This window comes from Primulina huaijiensis, chromosome 6 (genome assembly GCF_012295235.1).
Source record: "Primulina huaijiensis isolate GDHJ02 chromosome 6, ASM1229523v2, whole genome shotgun sequence".
Classification (NCBI taxonomy): domain Eukaryota; kingdom Viridiplantae; phylum Streptophyta; class Magnoliopsida; order Lamiales; family Gesneriaceae; genus Primulina; species Primulina huaijiensis.
The window spans coordinates 18,679,201-18,697,972 of NC_133311.1; the positions used below are offsets into that span (position 1 = coordinate 18,679,201).

Genomic DNA, 18,772 nt, shown 5'->3' on the forward strand with positions numbered 1-18,772 from the left:
TCACCATTAGATAGACGCTCACTTCTCCTGACTCGTGAACCTAACAGTCCGACCCATTAACATCCAAGTAAGAGAACTCCGCACTGCCACAAATATAAAGAAATAAAGTTGCGCTTTAGCTAACAACTATAATTTTTGGCCTAATGATAATTGCTATGAATTCAAATTCTTTTACATTGGCATTTTTATTTTGGTAAATTGGTGGATTGAAGTCCAAAATAAAAATCCATTTAAAGTGTGTTTGGTTCCTACGATTTCATGAAATTTGGTGAGGTTTGAAATTAGAAAACCTGATTTGAGTGTTTGATAAAATAATATTTTCAAATGAGATCGATATTTGTTTGAATTTTGTGGGATTTGGGTTATATGGACAAAAAAATTATTTTTTCCTACTTTCAAATTTCATAGAATATCATTTCCGCGAAAATCAATAATTTATTTTACACACTCTTTGTCATATATTTGAGAAAATATTTTTGAAATCAATTAAAAAATTATGCCATAAAAATTATATAAAATATTTGTTTTTCTTAAGGATGTCGGATTATTTTTAATGTAGATTGACGTGCATGGATACGGGTCGTGTGGCTGCTAGGGTAGCCCATAAGATCAACGAACAAAACCGTAACATGAACACGACCCGGGAATTTGTAACGTTGTACAGAATCCAATCTAATACAATTTAATATCTTTTTGGTGAAACTCACCTCTTTAGTTTCCGACGTTTCATCGTGTCCACACAAATTTCACACACACACCGCTAACTCGAGAAAATGTTACATCCTCCTCTGCAGCTCGCTCAGCTTCTTTATTACTCACATGGCTTCCATTTCTCAATTTCCTTCGCCTTTTCTTGTTCATCGTGGTGTTATCCCCAATCAAGTCCGTTTGGCTTCTGTCAAAAAACCCAGAAAAGTCTGTTCACGATTGTTTTCGGTTTATTCAGTTGGAGCTCGAAAAGCAGACGACGGTTATGGCAAAGCGGCTGAAACTCTGCGACCCTTCGATGCTCTTGAACCCGATTCAAGAATCTTGGTTTTTGAAGCGCCTAAAACGCATACCAAGAAAAAGGTTGCTGTCAAATCCTCTGGATCAGAGACTGGTTTGACTTCTGAAGGAGTTCAAACAATGGTAATTAATGCATGAGTAACATCTTTGTTCCATCAAGATTCCACAGGAGTTCATTAGATAGATGGGATGACTTAATAAACAGAGATTGCATTTTCAAATAATTATGGCCTTCTTTGTTTCTTTTTTCAGGTTTTAAAGCTATTGCATTTGGTGGTTTCATTGGGGATCATAGTATACATGGACAAGCTATTGAAGAAGGCATTTGTGGATGCTGCCATTAAGTTCCCAAGTGCTTTATTTGGGATGTTCTGTATATTCACCATTTTGATGGTTCTTGATGCCACCATCCCCGACGCAGCAACTACTCTGCTCGACTTTTTTCAGCCGGCGCTTGTGTTTATTCAACGGTGGCTGCCGTTGTTTTACGTGCCTTCATTGGTGGTTCTACCTCTTGCCGTCAAAGATATACCCGCAGCTTCTGGATTTAAAATCCTTCTCATTGTAGGTATGTGCCTAATCCAGTTAATCTTAGTTCCGAATTCAGATTCCGCAGCTTGGAAATCCCGAGTTAAAGTCATTATCCTGTGTTATTTTCTTTAATTTGTACTTATATTAGCTACCAAGCTTTGGGACGGATCCTTGGTTGTCCACTTGTATTTTTTTCTATTTGTCCCATTTTTTATATAGTTGATCATGTTAAAAGGACAGCATTCAGAATTTCAGATCAAGAAACTCATTGGCATTTGTAGCTTGAAATCAGATTCTTTTTCTACTAGTTATTCCGGGAAGATACAATTGACCCCTACTATACCATGTGGCTGTGGATACAACTACTGCAACATAATAACATTTGAACTTTTCTACAATTGAAAATATTAAGTTATTTTGTCACAATCAAAGCCAAAGATGTCCGATTCTAAAGTGCAACGCTGACACAACATTTGCTCCATTTTGGAAAATAAAAGACATTTCTTTTGAAGCTATGCATCTTTTAACCCAATACGTCGGGCTCATTCCTGCAGCAAACAAATGCATCACACTGAGTTTCTTCTCCCTACTTTATTGCAGTTGGAGGTTGGCTGGCTTCACTGTCTGTGGCGGGTTTTACAGCTATAGCAGTGAGAAAATTGGTGAACACAGAAATGATACCAGCCGAACCAATGCCTAAGCCTTCTCCCTTTTCTTCACTCGAATTATGGCTTTGGGGCGGTATTTTCCTCGTATCATTCGTATCAGCATTTCTCTACCCCACTGCACTTGGAACCAATGCTAGAACGTGCCTGCCATTTCTCCTCGCTTCTACTGTACTAGGCTACATAATCGGTTCCGGGTAACTGTAACAAGAATTTGCTCAATTCAATCCAACATATGTGCATGTTGGTTCTGTTTGTGTCTTTACCTGTTATGTTTCTCCGTTTTCGGGTCATATTTTTGGGTTTTAGGCTACCGACGCAGGTGAAAACGGTTTTCCATCCCATTATTTGCTGTACGCTCTCAGCAGAATTGGCAGCATTGGCTTATGGAAAACTGTCAAATTGTGGGCTTAATCCTGTTCTTGGTAACGATCTAACAAAATTTTCATGCAAAAACTGCGGTCAAAGACAGCTAAAATATGTTTTATGGTAAAAATTAAAATTACAGGTTATTACCTTACTAAGGCTTCATCAAATCCTGGAGCTGGTGACCTTTTAATGGGATTTCTTGGATCTGTTATTCTCTCCTTCGCCTTCTCAATGTTCCGACAAAGAAAGGTAACTGATCCTTTTGCAATTTAATCACTTGTATTTGAGTCTAATTCTTTTAGGTTCCAAAAGTTTGCCTTGAAGGCCAAAACCATCCAACAATTTCGAACTAGGTAAGAGTTTCCCCATGGATTTTCATGCTCAGGGACTGCTAGACAGGTCGGCATCACCGACAAAAACATACTGCAGCTGCAAAATGTCCGAAACCCACGTTTTATTTTACTACAAATGCTTGAAATAGCCACTGATTTATATTTTTTTTCTGGTTTTAAAAAATTTACAGCTGGTTAAGAGACATGCATCAGAAATATTCACCTCAGTCATAATATCCACGTTGTTTTCTTTGTACTCCACTGCTATCATAGGACGTCTAGTCGGCCTGGAACCATCCCTAACCGTCTCAATCCTACCCAGATGCATAACTGTGGCACTTGCACTCAGCATTGTGACTTTCTTTGAAGGTCGAAAACTTGCGTTATTTCTATACTATTAACTCGAAGCCAACCTTTTGTTTTCAAACGATCTGATCAAGAAAAATGCTCCATTTTCGTTTCTAAGGTCCCAATCCATCGCTTACCGCTGCTGTAGTCGTGGTAACCGGACTTGTCGGCGCCAACTTTGTTCAGGCTACTCTTGACCGATTAGGATTCCGCGATCCCATCGCTCGAGGAATAGCAACCGCATCAAGGTACAAGATTCAATTTTCAACCTTTATATACAAAGTGGTCATATATAACCATCACAATAATATCCAATATGATATTTTAAAATTTGAACCCAATAAAATCTCTAGGCTGCGTTTGAATCGTGTTACGTTCAAGTTGTCTTTTTTAAATTATACTTATGGTAGGATTCATTCATGAAATATTACCGTCCAAAATTATAAGGCCGAAATGGGGATAAGTTCAACATAGTCTTAGGCAGAGTTCTGTATATAAGGAAAAACTGAGGATTAGGCAGAGTTCGGTATATAAGGAAAAACTGAGGATAAGGAAGATGGTAAGATACGATAAACAATGTTTTGTATGATTTTAATAAAAATGATTAAAATTTGACTATTAGACAATAATGATAAAGATTATACTTACCATAACAAAATTTTAGTTTTGCATGGCTCGATATTTTCTCCACTTAAAAGATTTCAAAACTTAAACTTTTTTGGGCTAGAAAAACTTTTTGTTTCATTCACACACACACACACATATATATATATTCAATTTAGAAATTTAAAATAATTAAAGTATTAATTTATCTTTTGATATAACATAAATCATTTTTGTTCGTGAAATTCGTGTGCATATATATATTATTAGTATATATAATCATGATACCTTGCATTCCTTTAATAACCACCTTCCGAGCTAGCGCTTGCGTCTAATTTTATTATTTTTAATTTTAATTTTTTAAAATCTTGAAGTGGGGAAGAGAAATTAAAGAATAAAATCGATAAATATTTGATTTGTATTCGAATTTATCGAACTTAAGTAAAATTGGAACATATTCGAATTTTTTTTAGCCCGAATTCGAAAATGTTCGAACTTTATTTCGAGTCGAACTTGAACTAAAATTATTTTATTTATGTATTAAACATATATACATTTCGAACGTTCAGACGTTTCGAGCTTTCGCCTTTCATCCACGAATCTTACTATCCGAACAATAGTTCGTGATTTCGAATCCACCTCGAGCCAAAAAAATTAAAAAAATTCTGGCTCTGAATCGAACTTGAATATACTTAATTCGAGCAAAATCCGAGCCTCAAATTTTTACTAATATATAAAGTGAGTCTCTGCACGTAGACCAACATTTGTCATATGTCCATGAAATCCTAGAAGACTTTTTTAAAATGTATCAAACATGAGATGAAACATGATAACTTATTAATCATTATTTATTATTTATTAAATGTATCAAACATGTGATGAAACATGATAACTTATTAATCATTATTTATTATTTATTAAATGTACCAAACTATGACTTAAGACATCATCGGTAGCTTCGACCATGACCAAGAAGAGAGAACTATCATTTTCTCAGGTGATGCAATATATTGATCTATTCAGAAATATAGATACGGACCCTTTCGAGTAATTTAACTACACTCGAGTTAATACCCAAAGGATAACATTGAATAAATCTGGTATCACCCACGCGTTTATCCATCCACGTTTATTCTTACATACATGAACCCCACCCGATATATGAGAATGAACAAATATCTTGTATGCAACCTTAGAATAATACCATATCATGTTAGCATCTTATTAACCTGCCAAATTATGTGGCGGATCATCTACATCAAACTTTTTTCCAAAATGTTTGGTATAAAGAATGCTAAAAAAATAAATATGGTTTAATTGTTCTGATCAGCGCTCACGGGTTGGGAACGGCTGCTTTATCTGCCAAGGAACCTGAGGCTCTTCCATTTTGTGCAATTGCATATGCTCTCACTGGCATCTTCGGCTCTCTCATTTGCTCTCTTCCAGCCGTCCGACAAAGCCTGCTAGCCATAATTGGCTGAGGGGGGAAAAACAAAAAACAACAAATTCCTTTATTAATTTTTTTTTCATTGTTAATTCGTGTTGAATTTGTATATGTATGCATTATTTTATTAAAAGTGAAAAACATAAATAAATGAAATTGACTTATGTGGAAAGACCTGCCGTTGAAATTTTGAGTCAAGTCAAGCCAACCCACAAAATTTTAAAAAGAAAATCATTCAGTTTTTGAGCTTGTTCTCTACGTTATTTCGGTTCAAGTTATATTATCTGTGAAATAAGATGTTTTATTACAATTTTTTTAAAAATATATAATTAAAATCTATTATTTTAAAAATCGTTCCAATAATTTGATTTTATATTTGCATTAAAATTTTATAATCAAATTCTCAAATCCTTTTTTAGATTTGACCAAAAGATGGAAAAAAAACGTTAATTGTGAAAACAAAGTCCAACAATTTAATGTCAGGTAGGAACAACCCCAAAGAGATGGAAGAGACAAGTTTTATGGTCTTTGAGCAAAATTGAGATAGGCATATGATTTTTGCTCATATTTAGAGAAGATGGGATGAAACCTTAAAGTCAGAACAAAACATAAGAGAATCTGGCTTAAGATGTGGGCACGTATTACGACAGCAGAACCCAGAGGATTTGCGACTATTGGAGCTCGAGTTTTACAATAATTATATCATATTTTAGGAGTCATAATTATGATATTGGATTTATGGAAGAGTAACGTAGAAAATGAACTTTAATGGATATACACTATTCTTTTCCTACCAGCACTATGTTTTCTTCAAGTTTTTTTGGGTTTTTGAGAACTCTCTCTTTTGCACATGTTACATCGCATATTCGCACGGTATCTTTCTCTCGGAAGACGACGACTAGGGTTTGAGAGACGAGGAGTACGACTTCAAAGGGAGAATCACGCCAATCACACTTTTCATCGAGTCCAGTTTTCCACGTGTACAAATGCTTAAGAGTTGGCTTTTGCCTGTCCAAAGATAGCTTGGTGCATAAACAGATTTCAGCGTGTACATTTTGCTGTGCAAACAATTGATTGAATACACAAAATCTTGTCTTCTTTTCTTTTTTCTTATACCTTGTATAATATAATTTATTTCCTCCTCTCTTTGCTTGCATCGAAAGAATTGAATGAAAAGATTTATCTATGAAAGCTTAGTTGGAGTCCGCCTAGTTACACGTGCATTCCTCTTCGTTGACATTTCTTGTCCTTTTTTCTTTCGGGTATTCTACAATTGCCGACTGTACAATGCAACGACTTTAATGGGGATATTTTGGATGGATACAAGAATAAATTTTGGGACCGCACGCTATTCAATTCGTATATTCCTTCATCTTGACATAAAGGAGAACAAATTCATGGCCAAATTTTAAGACATTATTTGGCCAAATTGGTAATGATTCCTTCCCCACTCCAATTCATTTCTAAATTCTTTTCTGGATTCTCCTGCTAGCCTCTGGTAAGCTAAATTTAGCCCAAGAAGATAATATAAATCCAAAAAAACTTGAACTTTATCGATTATTGAATGGAAGAACCTTTCAAATTTTTAACTCTTTCGGAATCGCTTGTAGGACGCGTTATGGTATTTGATGCCTATCTTGAAGCTGACAGCCCATGCCTGTCACCAGTTATATTATTTTTCTTTCTTTTTTTAGTCCGTAACGAACCCGAAGACGACATCATCGTTCAAATGTTAAGCCCGACCTTAATGTAAGTCTCTCAAAGTTCTTAATGGTGAATCAATGTGGGATGATTGCAGCGATCTCTGGACAACGAAGAACCATTTCGTTGTCCATTGGCAGAACCATCCATGATCCCATCTCAATTTACTCCTAAAATGATTTCTAATGAAATTAGAACACAAACCATTCTTCATTAGCATCTAGTTATACACACTGACAAGCCATTTTGTATCATCTGGAATATCACACATAGGTCTCCCCATTCGTCTAATAAGACAAAAGTATTTAACATGCATACAAGATTGAGATCGTGTCGAACAGTTGCGGCTTGTTATGTAAGTAGTAACGTTAAAGGAGGAGATTCAACAAGAAAGAGGGAACAATATGATGACAACAATATATCTATAGTTTAAAACTAACAGATTAAACAGGGAACTTGAGGACTTGAAATGGACTCTTGATTGTCGGATTAATGAGTCGTCCCCGAGTGCGACCACGAAAGCTTCCATGGTTCATCCATGGCTGCCTTTGCCATCTCCATTTAGCATCTTTCCCATGTTTGGAACAAGGGATCTTGGCCGCCATGGAGGAGCCGAAAACGAGTAGCAATAGCAAGAGGAAAGCTTTGAAATGGAACATTGTGGGTGGTTTCTTTTGGATGGTGGATAATGAGAAGATTATTTATTTATAGGGAAAAAGGGAGTTTGCTTTGCTTCGATTTGAGGGCAGATGGAAATAATTTCGCCAAATTAATTACTATATCTAGCGTTTGCTTTGGTTCTCATGTTTGACAGTGGCCTTATTTTATGTCAATTTTCTTGGTGGGTTAGGTCCAAGATGCGGTTGTCATGATTTTATTGGGCAACTGAAATGGTAGGAATTTTGTAACGTTAGGCTTAGGTGATAAATTGCAATCAATAAATAGTGGTACGCATGTTTTTTGGATCCAAAATCCAAATTCAATTAGTACCCGTTTCATAACTTGTACTCGAGATTTCGAAAGATGAAAATTTACCACACTTTTGACACTTGATTTCTTGGTTGGCCCCGCGCACTCACAAATATANAAATATTTGTTTTTAGGCTAAGAATCTTTCCGGACGGCTAAATACAAAAGCATAAAAATTCTCATAAGACAAGTCTCATGGACCAATTTTGTGAAACACACCTTCGACCCGACCTGGCCCTACCCATGAAAAATATTATTTTTTATAGGGTTTGCATAACTCTAAAAATTTGTTTGTTTGTTTTTTTTAATGAAACCGTCTCACACAAAAATGATCAACTCGAACTCGGTTATAAAAAAAAAAAAAATTAATGATCTGATTTATAGAAGAATTAACGCTCTGATTGAAGTTCCAACGACACCCGACTAGTTATTGGCCCGGATCAATCTTGGCCCAGTAACGTAACCAATGATATTAAAATCAGAATTGAGTGGTCGACAATTTTCTTGACCCACCCCAATGGTGGTCCGGCCCAATCTAGCTAAGATAACTAGAATTCGTCCGGGACATACCTCATCTGTCAAATCAATGGTCAATATTTGATTATGTGGTCCCCACATGAAAATCATATACTACCCACGGTACGGTCGAAGACCCGGTTTTGCCGGGGTTGATTGAAGAGAGAATACAGAGAGCCGAAGATCGATGTCGTTTGATCAATTTGAATTGGTCTACTGCATAATCCAATTGATGAGGCTTTTGTCAGTTGCAATGACTGAGCTAGAAAATAATATTATGAAATTTAGTAATTGAAACTCAATACCGAGTAGTACGGGAAAGCGTACGCCACATGCAACATCAACACCATTTAGAACTTTTGTATACCTTTGTGGTCTGGGTGAAATCCATGCTTGCTGATATGCTTATGGATACAGTCGTTTGTGTTTATTTTCAAGTTTAATATGTCTTCTTTTCTGGCTGTGATAATGCAGAATTCAGTGCAAGGTTCTTTTTCACTGTTTCATGCTGATGAATATTCTGTTGAATAAAAATGCTTCATTCTGTAAACATTTTCGTTTGTTCTGTTGTGGACTTGTGGTATGATTTCTAAGTGAAGGAGATTTACTAGTGCTGTCTTTTTAACTAACTAACCATGCCCTTGGTTGTTTCCAAGGATTTGGCATTTGATTCGTCTCTGTCAGCATTGTTGGGAGAAAACATCTAGTCATCTACAATTTTGGTGAACTTCTTGCGCATCCAATTGTAAGTATCATGTAAAAGTAATTTCATCTTTTGGAAATGATATTCAAGGGAAGCCCCTCTAGTGGTTTCTCAATTCTCACCGATCCCATACCTACATGGTACCTTTATATGAACTTTATGGTCCACCTCTCACTTTTGTGTGTGTGACACTGACACGCATACCGAAAACAAACATTGTGGTTCAAATCAATGGATGGGTTTGAATAGCTCTAAAAATATGCTTATTATCATGTTATCTTTTAAATGCTTGTTGGACTATTTGTTATATCTGGCATTTCCGCAGATAATAAATCTTCTGGGGACTAAAATTGAGTGGCTATACTTTATAATCGAAGCATTCAACTCTGGTGATTTAATTCGTTATCAAGAACTATGTAATGTTCATGGAGCTGCTCTGCGTACCCAACCTGCCTTGGTCCAGAATGAGAAAAAGTTTCCGGAAAAGATTAACAATTTTCAGTTGCATTAGGAGAATTTCATAATGATGTTAATGAGTTACTGTGTTATTCTACTCTTTGTTGAACTCGTGAAAAATGTGTCACCTGCAGCCGTTCATCAGATGATAGTACTATTCAATTAAATGTCATTGCTGACCGGACAAGGCTTACCGTAGAAGATATGGAGTATCTTTTCATGAAGAGCCTTTCAGTAAGTACACTGAAATTTGATATCTTCTTCATCCATCTTTTCTCGAGTTAGATTTTGAATTCAGTATTACGACTTTTGGGTTTATGACAGCATCTTAAACATGTCATACTTGGTTCATCTTTAAAGTGGCATTAGCTGTTCGAGACACTTTTTAGACTTCAAAGTATGTATTTGGCCTTGTTAGTTGGAAATTGCTGCCTAATTGTTGCTGCAGGTGCATCTGATACAGGCTCGACAACTGGGTAGATAAAGTACACACTGCTTTGTTATATATGGAGGCGGAAACACCAGATCTTGTTGCAGCGTAACTTACTTGGCTTATCCTTGTCCTTTCTGCAGAGCTTACTTTTAGAGGCCAATGCTACTATTTTTTTTTTATTACAATACACGCGGGGAGGGGGATCGAAACCGGGGAGGGAAGCCAGCTAATCTGGCGGGTGAGACCACGGGGCTACAAGCCCGGTCTCGGCAAATGCTACTATTGATTTCACTAAAAATATCTAAAATCAGAGTTTTCATGGGCTGCCTTCTATGTTACCAATCGCATGCTTGTATTTTTTTAAAGTGGACAACTAGCAACATATTTCCGACTTGATATGTTGGATGCAGCACCATGCTTTTCGACGATATTTTACTTTCATAAGTGATTACACTCTACAGAGAGCTATCGGAAATTTGCGTACTTCATCAATTACTAAATGTGGCCGAGTTTTCTCCCCTCATTTCTTTTTAGAAGACGCTGTGAAATCATAATTGGGGTCTGAAGAAGACTACCAGTCGATTTGAATTAGATAGGGAGAGGTAATGAATGAACTTTTGTCCCTTGTATTTTATATGAACAAGGGCCTGCTGCCAAGGTCGCTATCAGAACCAGCTCCAGTTCTTTGCACGTCAAAAGGGTTCTGTCTCGAAAACACTTGGAATAAAAATTATGGGCTTCGAGTTAAAACAATTTCAATTTTACGACGAGTTATTTAAATTATTATTTTTATATTAATTCATTTATATATTATTATTATTATTATTATTATCTCTATTATTAATAATGTTGGGATTATGAAATTTTACTAATTTAAATATGTATATAAATACATACATACATATATTATTATTATTATTATTATTATTAATGTTGGGATTATGAAATTTTACTAATTTAGATATGATTTAATTAATCAATAAATTAACAATTTGTTATTTTAAAATTTATTTTTTCGATTCAGTAAAAAATGTATTTAATTACATAAAAAATTATTATGTATCACCAAGGTAAGTATAATATCTCTGAACTAATAGAAAAATAAAACTATTTTACACATACATATCTATAAAAAAATAATTAAAAGTTATTCATTTTTTAATAATTAAATAATCTTATATTATATTGACTAATAAAATAAAATTCATATTTTAAGACTAATTATTACGCAGAAGGAAACTTTCATAGCAATAATAATTTTTCATTTTTTTTTGTTTGAGAAGTAATATCTAAGTTTCTGAATGTAAAAAGAAAATGTTATAAATAATCCAACTATAGTTAAATCTCAAGGTGAAAAAAACAACTTTATAATCATATTTTACTAAATTATCTTTATATTTATAATTTTAGAAAATTATTAATTTATGATATTAAAAAGATCATAGATTTAAATAAGAGTCTTCCAAAAAAATATTATCTTATTATTTTATCGAAATTATTTATTTGGCAACCAAGTACAAGTTGATGCTGAAAAAAAAAAATTTATTTTATAAACGTATCCCAATTGTCATATACTTAACGTTTATACCATATTAGGTTTGTGGGCAAGATAGAAAATGTTTATGCAAAATGAATTCTATTTAAAATACATATACAGCAGTTGAATGAAATATAAATGCGAATAACAAAATTTATGTGCAACCAATGTTCGGTGATACTCACTCAAACGAGACAAAATTTTATGATATTCAAAATCGATCGGGTAAATGCCCATTTAAGGACTAAATGGTGAAAAGTTCGAAAGGATTCACAAGTATGTACAATGAATTGACTTTTCTAATATCAAAACCTCGGAGGTAAAATGGCACTAGCACTATAGCAAGGAGACTTTGGTCAAATATATGCTTGAAGTGTTCTAGAGAATGTGAATGTAACCCATGAATTTCCGAGAATGGAAAGTGGCTCGATGAAATTACGAGGACGAAACTAGAATTTTCGAACAAATAGTACATATAAATTTTCAAGTTCTTGCTTGCCCCCTAATCTGCTCCCGGACATTACCTTATGAACGTCCGATGCTTGCAGGATCACACCAATTTTTAGGAAAATTTTTCTTTATACCATATACTTCAACTGGTGCGAGTTAGTGGATGTCTCTTCGATTATCAATCTAATTTCATCCAATCCCTCCAAACCCAAACCAGTAGATTCCCAACGTTCTTCAGGTTCTAGTGATTGGCAAGCTGTTGAGATGAACAGGCCAAAAAAAGGAAAGGGTAACTAACACCCAGCTAAGAAAAAGGTGATTCTTGTATTGATTTATAATGCAAATTTGGCATCTTAGTTTTTATAATCATTTGGATATTGTAAGGAATTCTTTGTTTTACCTTTCATGGCGTAACATCAAAAATTTTCTAGTTTGGCCAGGCATGAGTAAACAATTGAAAACACAGTACAACAAAATAGCCGAGGTAAATATTTCCTATCAAGCATCCACGCGTTTCCTTACGAGAATCAGTTCAATTTGGCCACATCGTACATGCTCATGCTCGCTTTCGTCGACAAAAAATCACTTGAAGTACAAGGATTTCAACATGGGATTAAAGAACAGAAATACCTCGCTGATCAGGCTTGAGTTCCAGTCATAGTCTTTAATTGAATATGATTCGAATCTGCAGCAGCCCCAGTGGGCAAGGCTTCATATGATCCAAATCTGCTGCGGATACCCAAAGTCTTGGCAATAGCAGCATAAGTCACGATAAAAATGAGAAGCACGAAAAGGGCATGAAGCACAAACATTAGATCCAAGACTGCTACTGCCCTTAGCTTCGAGTCATCCAATTCGCACTTAGTTGATCCCTCAACCCCGCTGACGACATCAAGCAGCTTGTGGCAGCCTTCCGGAATGAAGGCATCCACGTAGAGTGATAGCCCTGTTTGCAGAGCCCACAGCCCTTGCAGACAGAAAGAGGCTCCGAGAGCAGCATCCGCCGCATAGAGTCTGGGCTGACAGCAAAGAACAAGACAGAGAGCAGACGAGAATGCGGAAACATGAGCCGCGACGGAATCGCACTTGGCTTGGAGATCTGAAGTCTGTACGGCGGCGTCGGATGCGGAGAGGGAATACTGGAGGAAGAAGAGTGCAGAGGCGATCGCAAAGAAGAGATCGGAGGGGAGAGGGAGAAGAGATGTGGCTTCGGAGACGAGAAGCGCGGCGGAGAGGAGGATGAAGCAGAATATCACGGCGGAGGACTGCAGGGATATGAGGCGGTGCACCGCCGTCCGGCCTTTGAGAAGGGGATCGGGGTCGGCGGACACAAGGAGCTGGTGGATTAGGGCGATGAATAGGAATGAGATAACCAGGTGAAGCTGTAAATACCTGAGGAACCGATTCTGCTGGTTGGCGTTGGGGAAGGGGTGGTAGAGCTTGGCGGCGTAATCGCGCGGCGATTTGAGGTGGTGCTTGGTGGCGGAGATGAGGTGGTAAAGCCCTAGCGAAAGCAGCGCGGAGGAGGAGAAGATTTGGTAAATCAGGGCTGCCATTTCCAAGTCCTCTAAATTTAGGGCAAACTGAATTGAATTCGTTATCAAATCAAATCAATGCTGGTAAACACAAATTCAAACTCATTGCCATTGCATATGATTTGAATCTCTACTAATTTTTCCCATTAAATTGCCATAATATATATATTTAATCTAATCAATTTAAAAAAAAAACATAAATGAATCTATTTACTAGAAAAGTGACAAATAACGAGCAACTATATTCATCAACTAAGACGAGTAAATATCTTCACTCCAAGTAAACAGTAAAGGATAGGACAAAACAAAATGCGTTAAACAATGAACAACTGTGTTCGAACCTCTACTAACATTACGAATTCTCATAAAACAATCAAAATAGAAAAGCTTCCAAATGTTCGAGATAAGAGAGCCATCATGATTAATAATGTTCGTAGGGTCTATCAACAAAAAAACAGCTTGAACCAAATCCAAACACCCAAACATTGCGATAATTATCATGCACAACGAGCTTCAAGCAAAAAAAATAATAATAATAACATTGAGTTCTACATCAGCCACTGAACCCGGATGGTGGATACCCCAGGATGAAGGCATACAGATAACTCCATAATGATCTCTAATCACTGCTCACACGCTAAAAACATCTTTCTGCTTATGGAAACTTGCATCAACATCAAGCCTTAAGTGTCCCAATGGAGGTTTAGTCCATTTCTTCACTCTATCATGGTGTTTAGCTAGCCACTAGTTCAGGTAATCACATTCTCCTTACTTTCTGAAATTCCTCAATTAAGTTAAGAAAGAATCCAATTTACCTTAAACCGCTGGTTGGTTATCATAAGATTATGTTTCCAGATGCAAATATCCTTCCAAATGACCCAAGATTGCATAACAAACAGCTAAAAATCATGTTTTGAAAAATGGTCCTTATAAGTCATACTTCTGAGGAATGTGGAGAGTCCATATCAGTTTCCATCAAGATTCAAGATTCAAGATTCTATTGTGTTCGTCGATTCCTAGGTGGGAGCATCAAACAACGCATGCATAAAAAATATATGCATCTTAATTCAATATAAACTCTAATTTTCAAAAAAAAATACCAAATTTTAAAACTTAATTACGAAATTATTGCGTACCATGATTTCATTACATACATCTAGAGAAGAATTAGCATTCATCATCATCATCTTCTTCTTCTTCTTTTTTTTTGAAAAATTGAAATGTTTTGGTTTTGTCGCTTTGATTTGAAAATAATAATGCATTTAAAATATCAATATTTTTTCATGGTTATTTTAATTTTTTTTAAAAAAAACTAGTATATGAAGTCATAGTTATTAATCAATTATTTTCATAAAAAACAGAAAGCAAAAATGTTGAAGTTCGCTTTGAATACTATAAACTTTAATAATGTTATTTTCCCGATTTAAGGTATTGTTTATTGAGGCAGTTTTTATTTTAATAATTATATAGTGACTCATTCTTTTAATTGTGAGCTTAATTGTTTAATTGCACTAATACTTTATTAATACTTACACAGTAGATATGATATAATTAATTATTGTTGTTTTATTATATCTACATTTATTTAGTAATTAGTAAAAAATAGAGATCAATAATTAGACCAATAACATCAGTTTATAGCACGCGTAAAAACTAATAATATATTGAATACCGTGTTTAAAAATAAAACACATAATTAAGCAATAAACCACTCATATATAGGCTTACAAAAATTTGTAAGAATCGGAGCAATAATATATGACTTAACATTGTACACTTTTTCCCAATGCGTAAATCTTACATAAAATATCAACCATATCCACTTGGCTCGAGGGATTCTCCCATTGCACCAGTTCTTTAATTTCCTTCTCAATCTCCATAGTCTCTCTCAACAAACCTCTCATGCAAAACATCAAACAACACAAACTCAAAATCACTCGGTTCTTGAGTTCATCCACCTTCATTTGATCAACAAGTTCATCTAAATGTTGAACAAAAGAATTTGTATTCTTTTCAAGCTCATCATTATCGAATTTTGACCATTCGACCACGCATGCAATTGAAGATTTTCCCAACTCGAGATCGAGGGAATCTCTCCTCTTCTCGAACTCGCGTTCGATTTTCTCGAGTGATCTTACCAAACTAACTTCCTTAAAGAGTTCTATAGCAGAGGAAATCATACTTTTTAGAAGGTTGATATCGGCTTCTATTTTGACAATAGAATCATGTCTTAAAATTTTGCTGTCCCCATTTCTTGACAATTCTTGTTTTAGGAACATGAGTACTTGACTCTCGAAAAGCAAGAAATCCACCATTCTTGACAAAGACCCTTTGAGCTTACTATAGCAAGCACTATGGAAAGGCAAGAACCAAAAATTGGGTTCCATCTCAGCTTCCTCGATGAATTTTCCGAGCTCGTTTACATGGATTTTCAGCTTCTTTTGCCTCTCTCCTAAGACAAACTCGTCCAACGATGGAATGCTTACCGATCCCACAGATTCGTGCAACACTTGGAGACAGTTCGAAACTTGAATCTTGGCCAAAACAGCAGCTCTTGTAGGCTGCAAGAGCATATCCACAATTATAGAACAAGATAAACCGATTAAAGTTTCAACGATTCGGGCTATCGCAAATTCACTAGGGGGGCCGAAATTATCTCTTCCCAAGATTAACACAGCTCCAATAACTGCAGAAATCCCACCGGCTTGGCCATACATTTTGCTGGTTCGTAAAAAACTGCAGAAAATGAACCACGGAAGTAGTGAAATAAATCTTATGTGCACATATTTTTCGAAAAGAAAGCACCCCATTACTCCATATACCGTCCCTAAAACTGTCCCTTGTGCTTTAATGTTCGCAACTTTCAATGTCGCTTCTCGTGCTGCAGCATGGCTTATCGCCACAGGAAGACCCGACCAGAACCCATTTTCCTTGCTATATATCAATCCAAACAGAACCGCGAATCCTAAAGAAAGTGAGCATCTTAGGGCAGGCAATAATCTCCTTCTGTTAACTTTTATAGGACTAAAACTCAATATTTTTGTGATTAAGGACCAATTTTTCTCTTTCTGTGAGTGCTCATTTGATAATTCTGATCCTGGTTTGCATGAAACTTCTGGTAAAACAGATCGTGTTGATTTGCCTTGCATGAGTTTTAGACAGAATATAAAGAACAACGAGGGAAAATCTTTGCTCGATAATGGGGCAGTACTGTTTTGCAAGGTTTGAGAAAATACTGAGTCCATTTCTGTATCAGCCAGCGTTAACATCGTCTTTTCGACTGCCATGTTGTTAACTTGGTTCAAGAATTGCTCCTCCATGACAAGAAGGACATTATTGAGCTCGGAATCCAGTATCTTAACTGGGAATTCAGAATGATTTGTCAAGGAAATCTCCATTCCCTTTAATATGGATTCAAGATTTGTCAATTTCTCAGCTGGATTTTTGTTGTAGGATTTAAAGAACATGGCTGGAATTATCTCCCATTTCATGCTCTCCTGTTCAAAATATTGTAACATGACATGTCAATATATATTTTAAGATTTTTACCTCTTAATTATTCAATACTAATGTATTATTTCATGGGAATCCATAGGCTTACTTGCTTTGATTCGATATTTTTTAGAAGTTTGGTTGCTGTGGTATTAAGAAACTTTGCTTGTGAAATCAATCCCTTCGACACTGTATTATCTTCTGCGGAGAAAGCCTTCATATATAAATTAAGCCTTTTGGAAGCATTTTGTAGATATAGTTTGCAGTTCTCTTTCACCTGAAATGCAGAAAATGGCATGGCCATTAGTCTTTATTTTTTCAGAAAAAAATAATTAAGACTGGTGATTGATTAACTGGTTGCCTTTCTTGACTTGACGTATATTTTGTGTTTAAGTTTTTATCTGATGTTGGTTTTTGAACGAATAACTCTACCAATTCAAAAGGTTATTATTATCAATAAATGTTTTTGAATCATTATTTATTCATAATTTTCAAATTATATATAAATATATATGTGATTTAATTTTGAAGAAATGTATGTATATATAATTTGTGTGTGTACGTGTGTATCACTTTATTAGGGTTTGTATGCTTTTCATGCATGTGTCGCACTAGGATCTTCCCACCACATGCATTTGCTTACCTCACAAAAAGCCAAACTTGGGTACGGAAACAACATTGCCAAAACGCTCGCCGCCACACCAAAGGCGGTGCTCGCCGCCACATGGACAGGATGGATAATGGGATCTGTTTTCTCACCATTAGCAAAACCTACGACGTACACAAGAACAATCTGTCCAAGCGCTATGCGCTTCGATATCAAATGAGTGTTTTCCGGCAGAGCTATTGTGAATCCACTAAGGCCTGCCACCACTGAGGTGGTGCCAACGTTTAGCCTGGCCGGGCCGATCAACCACAAACTGAGAATGGCCGGTAAAACACATTGCACGGTAGCATAAAGCGCCAGCCAGCAGCTATGGAAAGTGTCGCCTAAGGTGGCATCGTTCATGATAAGAATCACTGTCACGTATGAAAATGCAGGGAATGTTACTTGCCGGGTGAAAAACTTTGGGCCGTAAAGGGTGGCGCTGCCGACTATGGTGCATGCTATGCCCGTGCGGAAGGCTGATGACAGACAACACCGCCACATTGCTTTAACACGGTTTGATTCGATTTGGGACAACATCGCCAACTCTGGTTTTTCGTGTTAGGATTAGAGGTTAATCGAGATATGATAGTGCATTTTCTTGGAGGTGAAAGGGGGGATTTTGTAATGGAAAATGATTGCGTTGGTAAGTGAGTTTCTGATCCTTTGAATAGAGCAAAGGGTCAATGAGGAATGAGGCGAACATTCCCACTGGCATTAAAATAACGCCACAAGTTCGTTAAAGTAAAAGTTATTTTTTGCTACTATTATGATATAATATATACGTGATGAATATCAATGAGGAAAAAGNTAGTGCGCGTGTGTGTACGTACAAACTTACTTTGTTTTAATTATACAAACATCCTCGAATTTTGAATGATTATAATTATATACCTCAAGAATTTGCATGTTTTTGCCTGTTAATCTTGTTTCTTAATTACGAGGCGGGGTAGAAGTGGAGTATAAGTGCATGTAATCAAGGTGATGGAAACTATATAATAACCAATTGTTATAGAGGTAGATTAGTCTTATTC

At 36.0% G+C, this 18,772-nt stretch overlaps 3 protein-coding genes across 3 annotated transcripts; 1 reads left to right on the forward strand and 2 right to left on the reverse strand.

Moving 5' to 3' along the window:
* Positions 1 to 680: 680 nt before the first annotated feature.
* LOC140979986 (plastidal glycolate/glycerate translocator 1, chloroplastic-like) lies at positions 681 to 5,464 on the forward strand. The gene is made up of 8 exons (XM_073445690.1): positions 681 to 1,131; positions 1,261 to 1,576; positions 2,140 to 2,401; positions 2,514 to 2,629; positions 2,713 to 2,822; positions 3,097 to 3,274; positions 3,372 to 3,501; positions 5,187 to 5,464. The coding sequence occupies exons 1-8, from the start codon at positions 820 to 822 to the stop codon at positions 5,335 to 5,337; spliced, it is 1,575 nt and encodes a 524-aa protein (XP_073301791.1). The 5' UTR covers positions 681 to 819; the 3' UTR covers positions 5,338 to 5,464.
* A 6,326-nt stretch (positions 5,465 to 11,790) lies between these two features.
* On the reverse strand, positions 11,791 to 13,741 carry LOC140978302 (uncharacterized). Its single transcript, XM_073443218.1, has 2 exons — positions 12,696 to 13,741; positions 11,791 to 12,321 (listed from the first exon to the last, which is right to left on the reverse strand). Exon 1 carries the CDS (start codon positions 13,619 to 13,621, stop codon positions 12,704 to 12,706), a length of 918 nt encoding a protein of 305 aa, XP_073299319.1. The 5' UTR covers positions 13,622 to 13,741; the 3' UTR covers positions 11,791 to 12,321; positions 12,696 to 12,703.
* A 1,576-nt stretch (positions 13,742 to 15,317) lies between these two features.
* LOC140979748 (uncharacterized) lies at positions 15,318 to 18,325 on the reverse strand. The gene is made up of 3 exons (XM_073445302.1): positions 17,736 to 18,325; positions 17,202 to 17,369; positions 15,318 to 17,097 (listed from the first exon to the last, which is right to left on the reverse strand). The coding sequence occupies exons 1-3, from the start codon at positions 18,276 to 18,278 to the stop codon at positions 15,364 to 15,366; spliced, it is 2,445 nt and encodes an 814-aa protein (XP_073301403.1). The 5' UTR covers positions 18,279 to 18,325; the 3' UTR covers positions 15,318 to 15,363.
* Positions 18,326 to 18,772: the final 447 nt, after the last annotated feature.